At 41.5% G+C, this 23,670-nt stretch overlaps 1 protein-coding gene across 2 annotated transcripts in view; it reads left to right on the top strand.

Moving 5' to 3' along the window:
• LOC126184697 (coiled-coil domain-containing protein 175-like) overlaps positions 1–23,670 on the top strand; it is a 142,509-nt gene that overhangs the window by 83,089 nt on the left and 35,750 nt on the right. For both annotated transcript variants that reach the window (XM_049927210.1, XM_049927209.1), the window contains exon 4: positions 3,727–3,805. In XM_049927210.1, coding sequence (XP_049783167.1) covers positions 3,727–3,805 — 79 coding nt within the window. The remainder of the gene's footprint in view (positions 1–3,726; positions 3,806–23,670) is intronic.

The raw sequence follows: 23,670 nt of genomic DNA on the forward strand, positions 1-23,670 counted from the left end.
CTTGTCAGTTTCATAAACAACACAAATACTGATGATGTAAACAAGAAAGTCATGCTTTCTGGTGATATATGTTCAGTTTTTTAAATAAAATGAATAAAAATGTGTTAAAATACATATTTAACAGTATTTTTCACTAAGCTACATTTACGTAATTGATCAGGAATTCTACCAGAGATCCACAAACTTGAAGTACAATTTGAGGCTTGTTTCAAAATGTGAAGTAAGTATCAAGTCCTTGGTTAATTGAAACTGTGTTCCTGCAATTTGTGTCCTTTTATTAAATCTTGGTGTACCACTTCCTAGACATTGACTTCTATATCTTCGATGGCTCCATACAAACCTCTGTGTGAATCAAGCCACTCACCATAAATAGTACCTCCATTTTGGTAGCTTTCATCCTTTCCACACTTTAAAATGTCTCCTACACACAAAATCTGGCCACATGTGGGCAGCATGTGCCCAATGATGAGCAGTACCTTTTCCAGTGTCCTAAAGGTCTTACTGAGGCCTTCACAGATAGGTATTACCCCAAAATGTACGAGGTGCATTCAAGTTCTAAGGCCTCTGATTTTTTTTCTCCGGACTGGAAAGAGATAGAAACATGCACATTGTTTTAAAATGAGGCCCCGTTCATTGTCAATACATCCCAGAGATGGCAGCACCGTACGGCAGATGGAATTTTACCGCCAGCGGCGAGAATGATAACTGTTTTAAATACTTAAAATGGCGACGTTTTCCTTACTTGAACAGCGTGCAATCATTCGTTTTCTGAATTTGCGTGGTGTGAGACCAATTGAAATTCATCGACAGTTGAAGGGGACATGTGGTGATGGAGTTATGGATGTGTCAAAAGTGCGTTCGTGGGTGCGACAGTTTAATGAAGGCAGAACATTGTGTGACAACAAACCGAAACAACCTCGGGCTCGCACAAGCCGGTCTGACGACATGATCGAGAAAGTGGAGAGAATTGTTTTGGGGGATCGCCAAATGACTGTTGAACAGATCGCCTCCAGAGTTGGCATTTCTATGGGTTCTGTGCACACAATCCTGCATGACGACCTGAAAATGCGAAAAGTGTCATCCAAGTGGGTGCCACGAATGCTGACGGATGACCACATGGCTGCCCGTGTGGCATGTTGCCAAGCAATGTTGACATGCAACGACAGCATGAATGGGACTTTCTTTTCGTCGGTTGTGACAATGGATGAGATGTGGATGCCATTTTTCAATCCAGAAACAAAGCACCAGTCAGCTCAATGGAAGCACACAGATTCACCGCCACCAAAAAAATTTTGGGTAACCGCCAGTGCTGAAAAAATGATGGAGTCCATGTTCTGGGACAGCGAGGGCGTAATCCTTACCCATTGCGTTCCAAAGGGCACTACGGTAACAGGTGTATCCTACGAAAATGTTTTGAAGAACAAATTCCTTCCTGCACTGCAACAAAAACGTCCGGGAAGGGCTGCGCGTGTGCTGTTTCACCAAGACAATGCACCCGCACATCGAGCTAACGTTACGCAACAGTTTCTTCATGATGATAACTTTGAAGTGATTCCTCATGCTCCCTACTCACCTGACCTGGCTCCTAGTGACTTTTGGCTTTTTCCAACAATGAAAGACACTCTCCGTGGCCGCACATTCACCAGCCGTGCTGCTATTGCCTCAGCGATTTTCCAGTGGTCAAAACAGACTCCTAAAGAAGCTTTCGCCGCTGCCATGGAATCATGGCGTCAGCGTTGTGAAAAATTTGTACGTCTGCAGGGCGATTACGTCGAGAAGTAACGCCAGTTTAATCGATTTCGGGTGAGTAGTTAATTAGAAAAAAAATCGGAGGCCTTAGAACTTGAATGCACCTCGTAGTATGTAAACAGATTTCCCATGCCGTTTCTGCACATGCCCATAATCCTCTGGACAAACCTTGTGACACAGCTGCAAAGAAACACTTACCCCCTCCTCCCTTGTCACCCTGAATTGGAAAAACTGAATTGTGTAACTTCCAAGGCACTGAAAACTGGGGATGTCAATTGTGAAATACTTTGTTATGTAGAACAAAGATTATTCTATTACTGCTTCTCTGCTCAGCTGTGTTTATTGTTTTAACTTAGTTGTGAGCAATTTTGAAGTGACTATGGCTACATTATCAAGCACTTTAGCACTGTTATCAGTGTGATATACAGCCCAAGGTATGTCCTGTCAATGTACTCCCAATGTGTCTTTGCTTGGTAAGTGTAAGATCTTAGTTAATGAGATGAACTTTAGACTTTTGTAGGTCCCACTGTAGATGATGCGGGGAGTATATTAACAAGATGTACTTGCCATGATATTTCACATAGCTAACAGTGCCAAAGTACCTGAATATGAAGCCATAGTTGCTTCAAACTAGATTAAAAGTAAATTAAAACGATAAACACAGTTGATTGGAAACACCATGTGACATGTCGTATTATTTGCTAACAGACTGTAACCTCACTCTTGAGATATCAGTTCAACATCTGCAGTGGCTGTTAAGTATAAGACAATAAAATTTGTTCAACAAGACAACTATTGTGTACCTATTTCCAGCCACTATGAAAGGTCATTTCTTTCTAAGGTAATGACATTTAAGGGGAAATGTAGTTTGCTCAAAGATTGTAATTAGCAATAGCATGATAGAGCAGGTTAGCAAATTTTAACTGTTTAAAATGCATTATTTTGTGTGATCAATAAAATGATCTGAGAAAAAGGTCAGATAAATTCCAATTGATACGTGGCACAATAAACATAATGATTATTGACAAAACAAGAAAGGATATACAAATGAATTTTTATTAAGTGATGGCAGTCCCTAAGCTGTTGTATGGTTGTGAGAATTAGGCTTTGAAGAGTGAGGAGAAGATGGCCATTGAAATAGCAGAAATGAATTCCCTAGAATGGCTGAGTATATCCTTAGAGATGAAATAAGAAGTGAAAACACCAGACAGGAATTAAAGATATTTCATATGAATGAAAAGATAGAACAACATAAATGCAACTGTTCCAAGCACCTCTTATGAATGAAAGACAAAAGATGTGAGAGAGAAGGCTTTGCTGTAAAAACTGACTAGTCAGAGAGATGTTGGGTGCATATGCAAGAGATGAGGGGATGATCTTGAAGCCTTATTTGAATGGAGCAGTCTGTCATGAAGATCATGATGATGATGATGGTGATGATGATGATGATGATTGGGATGTATTTCATTTGTTGATAAAAATGTTGCATTTTGATTGGTTGGAGACATGTCCCAAGTTTTTAGTGATGTGAGAAGAATAATGTGTATCTTAAGACTTGGTGCAGTTTTGAACACCTTTCTAGACTGATTTTAATATATTAGATAGGCTGCCTTATCCAATAACTCTACAAGGAAGAATGACCATGCTCTTACACAACAACCACATCAATGTTTCTTAAGCATGTGCAACATCTTTGCTATCATTGTCTATGAATCAGGTGATGAATAGAAATGCTTATTAAAGTTGTGTTATCAGTACATGAAGGGGGTTGTGTTGTTGGTTAACATTTTGAGTGATGTTATTGTTCTACTTCACTCATAATCAATCAGTACCTGGAAGGAATTATCTATAAACTTTGTGTTGTGTTCTTAGAAACTTGTATTCTTTGCTCCTATATTCTCTACTAAATTATAGAATCTCTTAAAAGTTAATTGTCTGTGCTGCATCATTTACTAAATTTTCATTCTTTATTTTTAGCATAAATGGAGACCTGAAATGGATAACAAAGAGCCATATTTCTTCAAATTTTCATATCACAGTGATGGCTTGATGACAGGTATTAAACTACTTCTTCTAAATTAATAATTTTTATTATTAAGACATATCTGAAGCATTACTTTGTAAATAGTGAAGCTGGACAAAAGCTGTTGGGAAATCTTATTTATATTGAATAGTAAAAAAAGGTACTTCTTATAATCCATAATTTAATTTGAAATCTTTAAATTTCCACAATGGTCACATACTTCTAGCTCTTCTCATAGTACAGCAGCATTCATGATTCCTCATCCAAGAGTTCTACCCAGGGGGTTCACAACTTTTTTTGTGAGTTCTTGTGTAGTAAGCATGATACCCTTAGCCACTGCAGTACTACTTCTTTCCTGTGCTCTATTTTACTCTCCAACTACATCTTTTCTCTGACTTATTCCTTAGGACAGATTCCCTGCTGACAATGTAACTCACTTGTGGGACGTTGATTTTGACTTCTCCCACTTTGTTCCATTCTTTTACACCATATATTTTGGTTAATTTGTGATCTGTTCTCAACATTTAGGTGTGACGTCCACATTTTCAAAATTATTTACAGATTGTGCTATGTGGACGTCATCTGGGACCAGTTTGGTGGTAGCCCTCTGACTAGGCAGAGATCACACAGTTTGTACCCTTGCTGTCACCCACTATGTGTGTTGAGAAATATGTGCCTGTCTGGTTGGGGGCGCTGGCACTCCAGGCACTGGTCCTCTTGCCATGTGAACTTTGTTCTGACTGGGTGGTGCCCTTGAAGAGAGCCCTCTTCAGGACTAGGCAACATTATGTCAAATAATTACCATCATGAAATATCCAAAGTTATCAGCTGGTGGCTGAGGCCTTGTCTGCAGCTTAGTACAATCATTACTACCCTAGCAACTTTCCCTCCCTAGCTATGAAATGGGAGGAAAACTGAACCAAATGACTTGCAGACAGTTACTATCCGTTGTTCCTGGGTTGTACCTGTACAGCTGGAGGGTCCTTCTTCTTTACTAAGTAAATGTTCTTTGTGGAAAATATTGAAAATGTATTTGGCAAACTCTAGTCTTTTAGCAAATTACACAATACCTTCCCATAAGAACCTCAAAATGGAACAAGGATTAATTTGTTACCCAGACTTAACGCTGCAGACAGATGAAGAACTATGTGAATACTTGTAAATGCGAGGGATCCACTTCATATGTTAAGGCCCACCAAACAACAAGGTGGATACCAGCACATTCAGTCAGGTCAAAATAATGTGTTACGACTGGGATGTGAAGTGATTTGTTCCTCTCTCCAAGCAGTGTTTTAAACACCAGCTCTTCAGCCATATGTACATACAATTTCATCTGTGCAGACAATGACTGATGACTTCACAGATATTCAACATGTGTATTACCATCTGTCTGTGTCAACTGCAAGAACGACAACGCTTTACAATTCCCAAAGTGAGATAACCTACACAAAGAACACACAGTCCAGGAACTGCTGGTCTCAGATTGCCTTTTGTTTTATGAAGCTTGAAAGGACTATGACTGATTGTATCTGATGTCTCAGTGATGTCGACCATCACCACTACTGTGTCCAAGTCGTCCATAGTACTTGGTGTATTTACTTCCTCAACATGGACATCTGGGAGTCACACAAATAAAACTGACCATAGGAACAATAGGCCCTCCTCTCTCATGGTTTCTGTGGCACCATTTCAGAAACCAAATTCCACATCCAGCCAGTCCCTTTCAGGAACCCTCTCCCTGTAAATCTATGGATCAGAGTCGCAACACTAGCTAGTGGCTGAATGGGTTATGGGCTGTGGGTCCCAGGGCTGTCTGCTCTTCTTACATTCCTACAGCCACAGTGGATAATCCCTCAGAAGATTCTTGACCCCCAAAAGTTGTGAAACAGGAGAGCAAATCAAATTTTACAGGGTATTTGCAACTAACTTTAGGCTCTTTTTGGTTCAAATAGAATTATTGTTATCTGATTTATTTTCTGATTTTAATGTAGACTTTTTAACTGAAAACAACAACAAAGTAGAGCTCCAACATCTGATGAATTCATATAATCTTATTCCAGTAGTTGACTTTCCCGCCAGGATCACACCTGAGAGTCAGACTTTGATAGACAATATATTTGTAGATTTAAGTTGGTACCATAGCTTTGCTGTCACCCCTGTCATGAATGGACTGTTTGACCATGATGGACAACTCCTCACTCTGCATGACAGTACACCCCTCAAAAAATTAATCCCCACTTGGAAATCTATTAGGTCAATGACTAGCAATGAACTAGAAGTCTTTAAACACAAACTGCAACAGATGGGCTGGAGCCCATTGTATAGGGTGGATGAGAGTAATGCTAAATTTAATACACACACAAAAAATTTTTGCATCATCTCAGTTCTGAGAGTTCCAGAACCTGTACAGAAAATTGGAATAGAGATCAAAATAAAGTAATTTCCGCCCTCTTTATTGTTCATGAACACCACACATTGCATGTTGTACCACCATATAGCGAGACCTTCAGAGGTGGTGGTCCAGATTGCTGTACGCACCAGTACCTCTAATTCCCAGTAGCACATCCTCTTGCTTTGCTGCATTCCTGTATTCGCCGTGGCATACTATCCACAAGTTCATCAAGGCACTGTTGGTCCAAATTGTCCCACTCCTCAACAACATTTAAGTGTAGATCCCTCAGAGTGGTTGTTGGATCACATCGTCCATAAACAGCCCTTTTCAATCTATCCCAGGCACGTTCAATAGGGTTCTTGTCTGGAGAACATGCTGGCAACTCTAGTCTAGCAATGTCGTTATCCCGAAGGAAGACATTCACAAGATGTGCACGATGGGGGAGTGAATTGTCGTCCATGAAGACGAATGCCTCGCCAATATGCTGCCGATATGGTTGCACTATTGGTTGGAGCTTGGCATTCAGCCGTTACAGCATCTTCCATGACCATCAGCATCATACATCAGCCCCATATAATGCCACACCAAAACAGCAAGGAACCTCCACCTTGCTGTGCTCGCTGGACAGTGTATCTAAGGTGTTCAGCCTGACAGGGTTGCCTCCAAACACATCTCCAGTGATTGTCTGGTTGAAGGCATATGTGAAGCTCATCGGTGAAGAGAATGCGATGCCAGTCCTGAGCGGTCCATTTGGCATGTTGTTGGGCTCATCTGTACCGTGCTGCATGGTGTCGTGGTTGCAAAGGTGGACCTCGCCATGAACGTTGGGAGTGAAGTTGCTTATCATGCAGCCTATTGCGCATAGTTTGAGTCATAACACGACGACCTGTGGCCACACAAAAAGCATTATTCAATATGGTGGAATTGCTGTCAGGGCTCCTCCAAGCCATAATCCATAGGTAGTGGTCATCCGCTGCAGTAGTAGCCCTTGGGCGGCCTGAGTGAGGCATGTCATCAACAGTTTCTGTCTCTCTGTATCTTCTCCATGTCCAAACAACATCGCTTTGGTTCACTCTGAGACACCTGGACACTTCCCTTGTTGAGAGCCCTTCCTGGCACAAAGTAACAATGCAGATGTGATCGAACTGCGGTATTGATCGACGAGGCATGGTTCAGCTGCAGACAACATGAGCCGTGTACCTGTTTCCTGGTGGAATGACTGGAACTGATTGGCTGTTGGACCCCTCTGTCTAATAGGTGCTGCTCATGAATGGTTGTTTACATCTTTGAGTGAGTTCAGTGACTGTGTCTGTGATAAAATATCCACAGTCAACGTCTGTCTCGAGGAGTTCTGGGAACCGGGCTGATGCAATTTTTTGTTTTGTGTATATCTGTAAATGAGTTCTCAGCCATTTCTGAAGAGTTATTCCCAAAAAAGTTTATTAGAAACAATAGTGATACATCACCGAACAAACCCTGTAAAACAAAGAGGTAACTTTACTGTATAGTTAGAAATTCTAAGGACTCGATGAAAACTGGCCATTATAAAATGTATGTAAGAAAACTAAAGAAGATAATACAAAAATCAAATGCATTGTATTATGAGGAAGAAATTGATAACTCTCATAACAAAATTTTGGAACATTGTTAGAAGGAAGACAGGGAAAACCATAAGAACTTTTCAAGAACACAAAATACAACATGAAGGAAATCTAGTTCATGATCCTGAAAACATAGCCAATATTTTCAACAACAATTTCTTGTCAGTTTCAGAACAGTCTCTTGCCATTTTCGCTGTTTCGCTAATGAGACGATTCCTCTCTTTTGTTTTTTAATTGTAAGCGGCGGTAGCGTGCACAAAAGCAAGCCATGCCACAAGCGGCGACAGGTCGTAAACACACATTATCAGAATGTGACAAACAATGCATGACACAGTACAGTAATGCATTTTCAGCTTAGAGTGACGTAAACACCTAAAACAAAGAGAACAGCACTTATCAGATCAAAGAAAATAAGCAATCAATTCAAACCAGACGAAGCACGTGAAAAAGGAAGGGTACCCGTATAAATACGGACGGAGCGCCTGACGCATAGCAATGGCTACCTGGTAAAGCTCAACTGCTAAGCCTACGACTCGAACCAAACTACTGTAGCTGTATCGTCATTCATTCGACCTAAATTGTGTCTCATATTACAATGGACCAACTTTGTTTCGATTTGGAGGTGCGGCCTAAAACTTTTCTCTCCCCTTGAATTTCGAGTCTCAAATTTCAGGTGCGGCTTAGATTTGGGAACATTTTTTTCCCTTGATTTCGAGTCTCATTTTTCAGGTGCGGCTTAGATTTGAGTGCGACTTAGATTCGAGTAAATACGGTACCTCAATGTACAGAGCTACAGTGCTTTTTTACCATTTTTGCAGATGACAGTATCATTATGACTGATTGTTGTACATTTGAAGATCTTCATGGATTTGTTAAGAATATTCTTATTGATTTAATAAAATGGTTTAGCATCAATGGACTCTTGTTGAACTTTAATAAGACTAACTATATTCATTTCACTGCAACAGCTGGAACAGAGGATGGGTTAACTGTGAAGTGTGGCCCAGAGTCAATATAAAGAGTTGAAACAATGAAGTTTTCAGGTGTTTAATTGAGTGCAGAGTAAACTGGTCTCATCATATAATAAATCTTCGGAAGAGACTCAGCTCATCGATTTTTTTGCCTACACGTTCTCTCCATGAGCGGAAATATAGACATAATGAAAGTAGCATACTATGGATATTTCCATTCCCTTATAACTCTTGGTCCAATAATGTGTTGGAAGAATAATGAGTGGCATAGGCTCTATATTTAGTAGTAGAAATCTTTTCCAAGAACTAAACATTCTTACTGTTACTTTCCAGTACATATTTTCTCTTGTGTGTTTCATCGGCAAAAATACTGATTATTATAGATTAAATAGTGAATACAATGGATATGACACTAGGAGAAAGCACAATTTCCACAATGATTGTAAAAACCTGACTATGGTGTGCAGTTCTCTGGTGCAAAACTTTTTAATGCTCTCCCTCCACATATTAAAAGCAAATTTGATAACCATTCCTCTTTTAGGGAGCATCTACAGCAATTTCTACTGGAAAGGTAATTTTATAGTTTAGAAGAGCTTTTTTTAGCCCAAGTGAAAAAATCCTAATAGATCTGTGGACTTGAAATTTTGAGTGTGATATACTATAGTGTAAGTTTGAGCAATGATGTAGGTAATGTACTCATGTAATATTCATAGTTATTTTTACTGATTTTGTGTTTGTTTTTCACTTTCTCTATCTAATGTTTGCTGTAATCTGTCATTCTTACCACATACAGTGGCGGTCAAAATAATAGAGCCACCTGGCAAAGGTTTGGAATAAAGTGCACATTTATTACTAGACATGTTTGAACTATGATGGAAACCATTACAACCGAGTCACATTGTACTATAGTCAGTTATATCGATAACACAACACAAAATAATCAGTAATAATCAATAATATTCAAAAGAATACCAGACCACAGGGTCAAAAAAATAGAGCCAATTGAAACAAATATATTGTACTTGATCTCAGTCTTATGAAACGTACAGGAACAGTCTTTTTTGCATAGGACTGCATTAGTACTTCGTGGGGTAACCCTTATTTTTGAGGATTGCCCTGCACCTCTTACCCATAGAGTCTACTAAACGCCTGCATTCGTCACTACTGATCGCATACCAGGCTCTCTGGATTTCTTCCCACAGTTTTTCTGAAGATGTAGCTTTTGAGCGGTCAATTCTCTTGTCTAAGATCTCCCATAAGATCTCAATGGGTGATGCGTCAGGGGACTGAGGTGGCCACTCTAATACTTCGATATTGTGCTCTTGAACAAACTGCCTTATGATCCTTGCAGTATGCTTTGGATCGTTATCGTGCTGAAATTTCCATTTCAGCGGCATTTCCTCTTCAGCATAAGGCAGCATCACATTTGCCAAGATGTCTTTGTACATTTCTGCGTTCATTATGCCGTTGATACGGTGTATTGGACCAATGCCGTACCACGAAAAACATCCCCATACCATAACACTTCCGCCACCGTATTTCACAGTTTTTAAAGTGTACTTGGGATTAAATTCCTGGTTTGGTGGGCGGCGCACATAGACTTTTCCGTCTGAGGCAAACCTATTAAACTTGGATTCATCGGACCAAAGGATGTTCCTCCACCAAGTATTAGGTTTTTGTTCATTTCTCCGGGCAAAGGCTAACCTTTTCCGAACATTAGCTTGTGAAACATGTGGCTTCTTTCTTGCAATGCGCCCATTCAATTTTGCAGATCTCAGTCGTCTTTGAATCGTTGAGGTTGATGGTTGAACATCATGTTCGTCGCTAAACAAAATGGCTTTCAGTCGTGGTGTTGACAAAAATGGATCTTTCTTCACTTCCCTAGTGATGAGTCTGTCTACGCGAGGAGTAGTTACACGAGGTCGCCCCCTGTTCTCCACCTGCGGCTTTGTTTGTTTTGACCGTCTCATGGCGTTCTGGACTCGTTTTCGCGAAACGTGCAAGACATTGGCTATTTTATTCATGGACATCCCACTTTTGAACATCCGGAACATTACTATACGCTCATCTTCACTGGTATGCTTTGCTCTGCCCATCTAGACGAATGTAAACAAAACCACACGTCAATTTACATACAAAACAACTGCATAAAAATCAATTTAAAGGCACATGTGTAAAGCGGCTCTATTATTTTGACCCATAAGATTCTTACCTTTATGCCTCTTGTCACACGTCTAGCTCAAACGCTTCCTTTCGGACGACTAAAGATAGCAGCAACGTCTTCCCTGATGTTGTCTACAAGGGACTGACAACACGGCACTCGTGGCGATTTCGCGAACTAATAGATATCCTAGTTCTTAATCTCGTCAATAGAGGTGGCTCTATTATTTCGACCGCCACTGTATGTGTAATGCAAACATGGAGTATTACTTTTGTATGATTGACTGCTTTAATACTACCTATGTATAGATTGTATACTGACTCACACCATATTCTTGCGAGTTTGACAGTTGGATTGATGGAGTAAGAAATAAATAAATAAATGATCCTGGAGTGGGACCTGTCCTGGCCCCTTCATACCTACTGGCAACATCCTCAATGTGATGATCCAGTGGAACTGCAGTGGATTTTACTGTTACCTGCTGGAACAACAACAATGACAAAATTTGTCTTGTTCTGCAATCTGTGTTGTTACCCAAGAAACATACTTCTTAGATGGCCATTCCTCATCACTTTGGAGTTAGCATGCATTTTGTGGGAATCTATTGTCTCCGGCAGAGCTGCACGGTGAATGAAGTGGAGCCTGGTCAGGATGGATGAGGAAGGGTGTGGGACGTTCATTATATAGGTTTTTTTTTTTTTTTTTTTTTTTTTTTTTTTTTTTTTTTTTTTTTTTTTTGAAATAAAAGAGTTGAATATACTATATTCTGATATACTCTAGTTACTTGAGCTACAGAGGGGCTTGCCTAGGCCAGATAGCGAGTCCACCCGCCAGTCTAGGTTAGACATAGTGGGTGTAGAAATAGGAAGAAGCGATTCATGTTTAAATGAGCTGGTGGCTGATCAAGAGGAAAAGAACCAGAAGCAAATGACCTAACCCATCTGCTCTGTAAGAAGTCTATCACACAAGAGAGTCAGAGACATACAGCATAAAGCCAACTGCTCTGCTAGATGACCAGATCAAAAGAGAGAACCAATCTGTGCTCAGAGGTCCACAATGTGGCAGCATTCATTACATGCCACCTTTCTCCCACATATGATTGGCTAGGCTGGTTTTTGCAGCAAAGTATCACAATTGGTGGTGTGATGCTGATGCCACTGTCCTATGTGGCACCTAGGCACTGTAGGAACCCATGCTGGTAGTGGGTCGCAGCTTCAAATGCAAAAGAAAATTAGGTTCTCAATCAAGTACTGTATTAATTAATTACTCCCAATGACTCAGACTGGCTAGGCATCCTGTACAAGCGTTCCCATTTCCACCAGGCCCACATTCAGTGGGAGGGTTGCCCCTGTGGGGAGTGGGAACTTTGGGAGGACTCATATTATGTTATATCTCAAAATAATCATGGGAGGGGGGGCTTCAATTCTAGGGATTGGAGTCGGTCAAATACCTAAACCACAAGAAAGTGCCAAATGTTCATATTAACCCTCTTTTTGAGTGAGATGGTTCAAAGTTACTGCAATTTTTCAGTATAGATCCTGCATAAAAGTCCTGGTAAACTTCATAATGACAATGTAGTACTTAAACATCACTGATAAAATTCCAAGTCTAAGTACACTAATATTTCTAAAAACAAAGATGATGAGACTTACCAAACAAAAGCGCTGGCAGGTCGATAGACACACAAACAAACACAAACATACACACAAAATTCAAACTTTCGCAACAAACGGTTGCTTCGTCAGGAAAGAGGGAAGGAGAGGGAAAGACGAAAGGATGTGAGTTTTAAGGGAGAGGGTAAGGAGTGATTCCAATCTCTCGAGCGGAAAGACTTACCTTAGGGGGAAAAAAGGACAGGTATACACTCGCGCGCACACACACACACACATATCCATCCGTATATACACAGACACAAGCAGACATTTGAAATGTTGCTGCTATGGCCGTAACTGATGCTGCCCCTTGCAATGCTGAGTCAAAGTTTGTGCTGCTGCAGTGGCATCCCTGTCACCCTGAATACTTGCAGCATGCCTAACCAGGGTGGACTGAGCATCTTCGAATACATCTACATCCATACTCCGCAAGCCACCTGACGGTGTGTGGCGGAGGGTACCTTCAGTACCTCTATCGGTTCTCCCTTCTATTCCAGTCTCGTATTGTTCGTGGAAAGAAGGATTGTCGGTATGCCTCTGTGTGGGCTCTAATCTCTCTGATTTTATCCTCATGGTCTCTTCGCGAGATATACGTAGGAGGGAGCAATATACTGCTTGACTCTTCGGTGAAGGTATGTTCTCGAAACTTTGACAAAAGCCCGTACCGAGCTACTGAGCGTCTCTCCTGCAGAGTCTTCCACTGGAGTTTATCTATCATCTCCGTAACGCTTTCGCGATTACTAAATGATCCTGTAACGAAGCGCACTGCTCTCCGTTGGATCTTCTCTATGTCTTGTATCAACCCTATCTGGTACGGATCCCACACTGCTGAGCAGTATTCAAGCAGTGGGCGAACAAGCGTACTGTAACCTACTTCCTTTGTTTTCAGATTGCATTTCCTTAGGATTCTTCCAATGAATCTCAGTCTGGCATCTGCTTTACCGACAATCAACATTATATGATCATTCCATTTTAAATCACTCCTAATGCGTACTCCCAGATAATTTATGGTATTAACTGCTTCCAGTTGCTGACCTGCTATTTTGTAGCTAAATGATAAAGGATCTATCTTTCTGTGTATTCGCAGCACATTACACTTGTCTACATTGAGATTCAGTTGCCATTCCCTGCACCATGCGTCAATTCGCTGCAGATCCTCCTGCATTTCAGTACAATTTTCCATTGTTACAACCTCTTGATACACCACAGCATCATCTGCAAAAAGCCTCAGTGAACTTCCGATGTCATCCACCAGGTCATTTATGTATATTGTGAATAGCAACGGTCCTATGACACTCCCCTGCGGCACACCTGAAATTACTCTTACTTCGGAAGACTTCTCTCCATTGAGAATAACATGCTGTGTCCTGTTATCTAGGAACTCCTCAATCCAATCACACAATTGGTCTGATAGTCCATATGCTCTTACTTTGTTCAATAAACGACTGTGGGGAACTGTATCGAACGCCTTGCGGAAGTCAAGAAACACGGCATCTACCTGTGAACCCGTGTCTATGGCCCTCTGAGTCTCGTGGACGAATAGCGCGAGCTGGGTTTCACATGCCCGTCTTTTTCGAAACCCATGCTGATTCCTACAGAGTAGATTTCTAGTCTCCAGAAAAGTCATTATACTCGAACACAATACGTGTTCCAAAATTCTACAACTGATCGACGTTAGAGATATAGGTCTATAGTTCTGCACATCTGTTCGACATCCCTTCTTGAAAACAGGGATGACCTGTGCCCTCTTCCAATTCTTTGGAACGCTACGCTCTTCTAGAGACCTACGGTACACCGCTGCAAGAAGGGGGGCAAGTTCCTTCGCGTACTCTGTGTAAAATTGAACTGGTATCCCATCAGGTCCAGAGGCCTTTCCTCTTTTGAGCGATTTTAATTGTTTCTCTATCCCTCTGTCGTCTATTTCAATATCTACCATTTTGTCATCTGTGCGACAATCTAGAGAAGGAACTATAGTGCAATCTTCCTCTGTGAAACAACTTTGGAAAAAGACATTTAGTATTTCGGCCTTTAGTCTGTCATCCTCTGTTTCAGTACCATTTTGGTCACAGAGTGTCTGGACATTTTGTTTTGATCCACCTACCGCTTTGACATAAGACCAAAATTTCTTAGGATTTTCTGCCAAGTCAGTACATAGAACTTTACTTTCGAATTCATTGAACGCCTCTCGCATAGCTCTCTTCACACTACATTTCGCTTCGCGTAATTTTTGTTTGTCTGCAAGGCTTTGGCTATGTTTATGTTTGCTGTGAAGTTCCCTTTGCTTCCGCAGCAGTTTTCTAACTCGGTTGTTGAACCACGGTGGCTCTTTTCCATCTCTTACGATCTTGCTTGGCACATACTCATCTAACGCATATTGTACGATGGTTTTGAACTTTGTCCACTGATCCTCAACACTATCAGTACTTGAGACAAAACTTTTGTGTTGAGCCAACAGGTACTCTGAAATCTGCTTTTTGTCACTTTATCTAAACAGAAAAATCTTCCTACCCTTTTTAATATACCTATTTAGGGCTGAAATCATCGATGCCATAACCGCTTTATGATCACTGATTCCCTGTTCTGCGTTAACTTTTTCAAATAGTTTGGGTCTGTTTGTCACCAGAAGGTCTAATATGTTATCGCGACGAGTCGGTTCTCTGTTTAACTGCTCAAGGTAGTTTTCAGATAAAGCACTTAAAAAAATTTCACTGGATTCTTTGTCCCTGCCACCCGTTATGAACGTCTGAGTCTCCCAGTCTATATCCGGCAAATTAAAATCTCCACCCAGAACTAAAACATGGTGGGGAAATCCCCCCCCACACAGATATGTGATTGCCTGCAACCCTTGACACTTCAAAGGACTGTGCTATATTGAGCACATCTATAAACATCAGATTCTCACATTGAAGTGCTTTTTTGCAGACTTCTGTATCTGTGGCGAGACAAATAGTAATATCATGTATCGTGTGATCAGCGTATGATATGTGATGGGTACTAGTGACAAATTTACAATGATGGCTCAACCCTCATAATTCTGCAGCCCAGGCTTTGTAAGATTGGTTTTGGCATTTCTAAATTCTACACTTGTTGCAATGACATGTGTGACAGTAATATGTTCATCAAATGATGAACTGGCTGTTTCTTGCAAAGGTGCAAGTTGGCACAACAAGTAATAAATGCACACCAAAAGCTAGGAAAGAAAGAAAGCCCTACACAGGTTTGCATCATCCACGCAAAAAAACGCGGAAATATTGGCGTAGCCGTGTCTTGTAGGAATTCCAATCTTCAGTCAATTCATCGTATGCTGGCAAGTGCGGCTGTTGCACTTCTGGGAGAGTGACCTGCCACTAACACACAAATGCCACTTGATTTAGAGCAGTGGCAAGAGCCTGCTGTTGTTCCCCTAAAGGTTGCTGCTGGGCAGTGAAAGGTTGGAGTATTTCTTTCATTGAGATGTTCATCGTGTGACTTACCACTGACACTAACATGCAGAGAAAATGTAATCCCATCCTCCTTGTCAAATTTGCTGCAGCAACAAGAACAACCACGATTTATGGAGCATAGTGCTTTATAGAGAAACACGTAAGATACAATGAAGTAAAGGTTATGCATAGCCCTGAACACAATGACCGTACGACAGAAATACAGGTTACAGAGAGGCCAAGCACTCATTTGTGATCGCTTAAATAATACATGTCTTTGTGGGTCAGCAGAGGACACCAGGGGGCTGACCCAGGTGCCCTCTGTAAGTGGGCATGTGAACTGTATGGACACACATTTTCTGAAGTTGCTTGCGTCGTGAGTGAAGGTACATGAGTTCTGTCAAGCAGAATGAGTAAATCAAAGATTTATGATGAACTACATAAAGTATATCAGGTTTGTAGTTATCTTGAGCAGCATGGTATGGGTGTTGGCTATGAATGAATGTGTACACCGAGATACTTTGAGTACATGTGCTTCCAGTCTCCAGTGGGAAGCCACACAGTGGTGGCCATTGATTGAGGTGTCCCCTAGACATGGTGGCAAGGTGGGTTGTGGGTTCCACCAGTTACATGTGGTGCAGATCAGCACCTGTCCACTTTGCCACCATCATGGCTGATGCATGGTAGACCCAGACACCCATGCAGTACAATTAAATAACTAAGGTAATTAGTAAACTATTGAATTGTATTTAGCTTTATGTGAGAAACATACATCATCTGATTCAAATAATCTATATGAAACCTAACCTTAGTTATGTACCCAGATGGATACAACATTTTACTTTTAAAATAATATTTACATTACACAAATTATGAAGTCTTATTTAATTAAAAATGAATATGCGACATATAATATACAAAGAATCCTTCTCATCTGCAAAAGAGAGATGTAATTTTATAATTGTATTTTAAGCATCAAATCTTACATTATTAAAATGAACATTGTCAAAAGTAAAATAGAGAAAGAATCCTTGTCCTCTGGACAACAGGGATATGATTGTACTGTATATCATGTTCTTTCTTGAAATAAGCATTGATGATAAAAAAATATTTATATCATAAACTTTTGCAGAGAGAAATTCCACTAAATCCTCCACTGACTCAAGTGACAGTAAGATGGTGTGGCTCAGTGGTCACAGTAACATGGGACTATGTCAGTGGGTACATCGTGTAAAGTATAAGTACATTTGTCCATATGCAATAAAGCTTACAGTGGAAACATGACTTCAGTGCTCCTGAAAATTAATAAAATATTATTACAGAGAGAGCCTCATACAAAAATCGAAGCATTTCTGAGGTTAACACCATTCTCAGTACTTTTCTGACTTTGCTCATCTGTGTATGTCCTCTTTTCATGACTGGCTAAAAGGTAATGACATGCTGTAGTTTTAGAGTCTTTACTAAAAGGAAATTCTCAATAATCCCACTCACTTTCTAATTGAGGATCAAAATCAGGACACTCAACCGATCCCAACAGATTCATCATCAAATCAGAATCACAGTAATATCATCATCATCATCATCATCATCATACTACTGCATCATATCACTCAACAAGGAATTCCACAATATGCCATGTATAATATATATCTATAAACCAGTCAGTCAAATTTAATAAATTGAGTCAATAGATTATGAAAGTGCAAAAAAAGAAAAAAGAATGGTATACTCTTTTACAGGAGTCCACTTAACTCAAGATTTATTGTTGCAACATACATGAAATGATTACATTTACAGATCAATAGCACAAGCAGTTCTGAGGTACCAGGTATCGACCCATGCTGCATACCCATATTAGTACGTGGTGGAGCCTCTACGGGAGCTAATCCAGGCACTGACTCTGGCACTCAGTCAATCACACAGATGGTGAATACTGTCCTGGGATACATTAAACCACATCTGCTCAACCTGTTCATGTAGTTCTGTAAGAGTTGTTGGTTGATGAGTCATGCGAGTTGCTTCTCATCCTCTCATATCCAGCACTTGCACTGTTGGAGACAAATCTGGGGATCGTGCTGGCCAATGAAGTTACGCTGTCTTCCAGAGCACATTGAACTTCATAGGCAGTTTGTGGGTGGGCATTTTCCTGCTGGAATAACACGTCATCTTCCTGTTGCAAGAACAGCCCAAGAACAGGTCTAACAACATTGTGCATGTACCAAGTGCTGGTTAGTGAAACCCTCAGAAACATCAAAGGTGTACAAGACTTATAGTTTATCGCATCCCAGACTATAAGGCCTGGTGTGGCCAGCGTGTCTTGGATGAATGAACTCTATGAGACAGTGCTCACCAGGTCTACATCATATGGGAAAATGACCATCACTTGCATGCAGACAGAATCTGCTTTCATTGCTGAAGACAAGGCACACCATTCCATCGTCTGAGTGATCCTCTGATGGCACCAGTCTAGCCGTGCACGTTGATGGTGTGGTGTGAGTGGAAGATAGGCTAGAGATGTGCTTGCTTGTAGTCTCACTGTAACAACCAGTATACAACAGTTTGTATTGACATGTCTGGGCTCAAAAGCCTTCTTATCTGTGCTATGGTAGCTGTACTGATTGGCATTGCAGCCCTTACAATATGATGATCCTGGCAGGCATCTCTACTGTGTGGACATCCAGAACCTCATGTACGGGTGTGAGAACAGTCACATGACTACTGATACCAGCATCATCACACAACTGATGCAGCATGTCTAACTTGGGTGGCAATTCTCTGAAAGCCCACTACTCAGAAGGCCACAATTTGACCCCTTTCTAAATCACTTTGATGGTTGTTGGAAGTACGAATGCATCTCCGTGGCATGGTTGCCTGCTTACTCCACACTTTTGCATCACACTGAGCCTTCTGGCTGTGAGCAATCCCTATTAAAGGGTAGACACAGATGGCACTCTGGCTGCTATGCCACTACACTATCTTATACCAGACAACATTGAAACCATTATCCCTCAGGTGACATATGCCATCATCAGATCAAATTTGACATCATCTTTCCGTGTGTACAAACTTTTCTTTCTGACAGTGTAAATAGGAAGGACATTCTGACAATTACCAATACTTAATGATCATATTGAAAGAATCTTCTCCACATTTCACACCAATCGCCATGTGAAGAAAAACACTAAAAAAAGGAAGAAAAAAAAAAAAGAAAACCACCTCCTTATAACAGAAAAATGTCAATACAAAGTAAGAGATCAATACCTTAATCTTTTCAGACTAGGTTAAAAACCTTGTGACTTGAACTCCACATGAAATGAATCATCAAGTAGTACATGGGAAAAATTCCTCATCATCAATTCACCAGTTCTCGAAGGTTCTAAGAATCCACTGTTCTTTTCTCAGGAACACACGTCAGGTATGGGCTGTGGCTCCAAATTTTGAACAACTGACTTGTGATCTATCACTTGTTCTGGCTACACGTTTGAGTCTGTAACAGCCACAATTGTACTTATTTCCTGTAAACAGTCTCCCTCATTACTTTTTTTGATACCCTTCTACTTCATTTAAACTTTCTGATACCTATTTGTCAGTTACTACTCTAGTTTTATATGATTCCCCGCAATCACCTTTGTTTGTTCTACTCTGACACAGATTCAGCCTCCAGTTTTTGCCTAATTTCTATACTCTGCTTGTCCAGCTTGATTGATGATCTATTAAGGTCAAGAAAAATCATCAGATTTAATCAAAAAATATGTTATGTCTTTACATTTTTCAATCTATGTAAGGAATTCGTGTTTGTTTTGAATACAGTCAGAGAGAGTCCCTTTAGTCAGCCATAGTGCCAGTAGAGTCAGTGTTGTCGTAACTGCCGTCTGCTGTCTGCTTCACATCTGCTGTGCAGCGAGCTACCTTAATTTAAGTATTAATTGTATTTTTCTTACTCGTCACTTCTTCTTCCATGTGTATTTGCTTTTAGGAAGCTTTAATTGTCGAGTGCTATTAATAGTGTTCCATAGATTTCGTGTTTGTTTTGAATACAGTCAGAGAGAGTCCCTTTAGTCAACCATAGTGCCAGTAGTGCTAGTGTTTGTTTTCAATACAGCCCAGAGACAGGTAGTGCTATTTTCATTGTTTTCTACAAGAAGTGGCTAGCAACCACAGTTTAGTGAATAAACAGCCGCCTTTAGTGAATTAGCAGTCTAGTTAAAGGTTGATTAACTCTCTTCAGTAAATTGATTCCTTAGGATGGATAGGATGTGTGACTGCTGTGTACGGATGCAGGAGGAGCTGGCCACTGTTCGCCAACAGCTGAGCATGTTGATGGCCGCGGTCAGCCGTCTTCAGGCTGCTGCCTCGGAGTGTAGCGGCAGTGGGGAGTCTGGTGCGTCGCAAGGTACACCCCAGGTGTTACATGCTTCACCCCCTGTCCCTGCTGTCGAGACATCTTCGCGGGTACTGGGCGCAGTTGGGCCACCCTCTCCCCAAGGGGAGTGGCGGGTTCGGCGGCGCACGAGGCGGAGGGTCAATGTGGAGGCTGGCCGTGTGGCATCGCCCGCTCTGCCTGTGAGTGGACACGTGGCTGCTCCTTCAGCAAGGTCCGAGCAGGCACACGGGGGGAGGGGTTTATTAGTTATTGGGAGCTCCAACGTTAGGTGGGTGATGGAGCCCCTTAGGGAAATAGTGGGAAGGTCGGGGAAGAAGACCAGTGTTCACTGTGTCTGCTTGCCGGGGGGTCTCATCCGAGATGTGGAGGAGACCCTACCGGCGGCGATAGAGAGCACTGGGTGCACCCGACTGCAAATTGTAGCTCATGTCGGCACCAATGACTCCTGCCGTCTGGGTTCAGAGGTCATCCTCAGTTCGTACAGGCGGTTGGCGGAATTGGAGAAGGCGGAAAGCCTCGCTCACGGGGTGAAATCAGAGCTAACTATTTGTAGTATCGTTCCCAGAACCGATCGCGGTCCTCTGGTTTGGAGCCGAGTGGAAGGCTTAAACCAGAGGCTCAGACGATTCTGCGGAGATCTGGGGTGCAAATTTCTCGACCTCCGCTATCGGGTGGAGAAATGTAGGGTCCCCCTGAATAGGTCAGGCGTGCACTACACGCCGGAATCGGCTACAAGGATAGCGGAGTACGTGTGGAGTGCACATGTGGGTTTTTTAGGTTAGAGAATCCCCTCCCTAGGCCCGACAAGACGCCTCCTGAGACGCGGCAAGGTAGGAGTAGGCAAAATGCAACAGAGAATAACAATATTAATGTGCTAATAGTAAACTGCAGGAGCGTCTACAGAAAGGTCCCAGAACTGCTCTCATTAATAAATGGTCACAAGGCCCACATAGTACTAGGGACAGAAAGTTGGCTGAAACCAGACGTAAACAGTAATGAAATCCTAAACTCAGATTGGAATGTATACCGCAGAGACAGGCTGGACAGTGAAGGGGGAGGCGTGTTTATAGCGATAAGAAGTGCAATAGTATCGAAGGAAATTGACGGAGATCCGAAATGTGAAATGATTTGGGTGAAGGTCACGGTTAAAGCAGGCTCAGGCATGGTAATTGGATGTCTCTATAGGCCCCCTGGCTCAGCAGCTGTTGTGGCTGAGCACCTGGAGGATAATTTGGAAAATATTTCGAGTAGATTTCCCCACCATGTTATAGTTCTGGGTGGAGATTTTAATTTGCCGGATATAGACTGGGACACTCAAACGTTCATAACGGGTGGCAGGGACAAAGAATCCAGTGAAATTTTTTAAAGTGCTTTATCTGAAAACTACCTTGAGCAGTTAAACAGAGAACCGACTTGTGGCGATAACATATTAGACCTTCTGGTGACAGACCCGAACTATTTGAAAAAGTTAACGCAGAACAGAGAATCAGCGATCATAAAGCGGTTACGGCATCGATGATTTCAGCTGTAAATAGGAATATTAAAAAGGGTAGGAAGATTTTTCTGTTTAGAAAAAGTGACAAAAAGCAGATTTCAGAGTACCTGTTGGCTCAACACAAAAGTTTTGTCTCAAGTACAGATAGTGCTGAGGATCAGTGAACAAAGTTCAAAACTGTCGTACATAATGCGTTAGATGAGTATGTACCAAGCAAGATCGTAAGAGATGGAAAAGAGCCACCGTGGTACAACAACCGAGTTAGGAAACTGCTGCGGAAGCAAAGGGAACTTCACAGCAAACATAAACATAGCCAAAGCCTTGCAGACAAACAAAAATTACGCGAAGCGAAATGTTGTGTGAGGAGGCCTATGCGAGAGGCGTTCAATGAATTCGAAAGTAAAGTTCTATGTACTGACTTGGCAGAAAATCCTAAGAAATTTTGGTCTTATGTCAAAGCGGTAGGTGGATCAAAACAAAATGTCCAGACACTCTGTGACCAAAATGGTACTGAAACAGAGGATGACAGACTAAAGGCCGAAATACTAAACATCTTTTTCCAAAGTTGTTTCACAGAGGAAGATTGCACTGTAGTTCCTTCTCTAGATTGTCGCACAGATGACAAAATGGTAGATATCGAAATAGACGACAGAGGGATAGAGAAACAATTAAAATCGCTCAAAAGAGGAAAGGCCTCTGGACCTGATGGGATACCAGTTCAATTTTACACAGAGTACGCGAAGGAACTTGCCCCCCTTCTTGCAGCGGTGTACCGTAGGTCTCTAGAAGAGCGTAGCGTTCCAAAGGATTGGAAAAGGGCACAGGTCATCCCCGTTTTCAAGAAGGGACGTCAAACAGATGTGCAGAACTATAGACCTATATCTCTAACGTCGATCAGTTGTAGAATTTTGGAACACGTATTATGTTCGAGTATAATGACTTTTCTGGAGACTAGAAATCTACTCTGTAGGAATCAGCATGGGTTTTGAAAAAGACGGTCATGTGAAACCCAGCTCGCGCTATTCGTCCACGAGACTCAGAGGGCCATAGACACGGGTTCACAGGTAGATGCCGTGTTTCTTGACTTCCGCAAGGTGTTCGATACAGTTCCCCACAGTCGTTTAATGAACAAAGTAAGAGCATATGGACTATCAGACCAATTGTGTGATTGGATTGAGGAGTTCCTAGATAACAGGACGCAGCATGTCATTCTCAATGCAGAGAAGTCTTCCGAAGTAAGAGTGATTTCAGGTGTGCCGCAGGGGAGTGTCATAGGACCGTTGCTATTCACAATATACATAAATGACCTGGTGGATGACATCGGAAGTTCACTGAGGCTTTTTGCAGATGATGCTGTGGTGTATCGAGAGGTTGTAACAATGGAAAATTGTATTGAAATGCAGGAGGATCTGCAGCGAATTGACGCATGGTGCAGGGAATGGCAATTGAATCTCAATGTAGACAAGTGTAATGTGCTGCGAATACACAGAAAGATAGATCCTTTATCATTTAGCTACAAAATAGCAGGTCAGCAACTGGAAGCAGTTAATTCCGTAAATTATCTGGGAGTACGCATTAGGAGTGATTTAAAATGGAATGATCATATAATGTTGATCGTCGGTAAAGCAGATGCCAGACTGAGATTCATTGGAAGAATCCTAAGGAAATGCAATCCGAAAACAAAGGAAGTAAGTTACAGTACGCTTGTTCACTCACTGCTTGAATACTGCTCAGCAGTGTGGGATCCGTACCAGATAGGGTTGATAGAAGAGATAGAGAAGATCCAACGGAGAGCAGCACGCTTCGTTACAGGATCATTT

This window comes from Schistocerca cancellata, chromosome 4 (genome assembly GCF_023864275.1).
Source record: "Schistocerca cancellata isolate TAMUIC-IGC-003103 chromosome 4, iqSchCanc2.1, whole genome shotgun sequence".
NCBI classification, from domain to species: domain Eukaryota; kingdom Metazoa; phylum Arthropoda; class Insecta; order Orthoptera; family Acrididae; genus Schistocerca; species Schistocerca cancellata.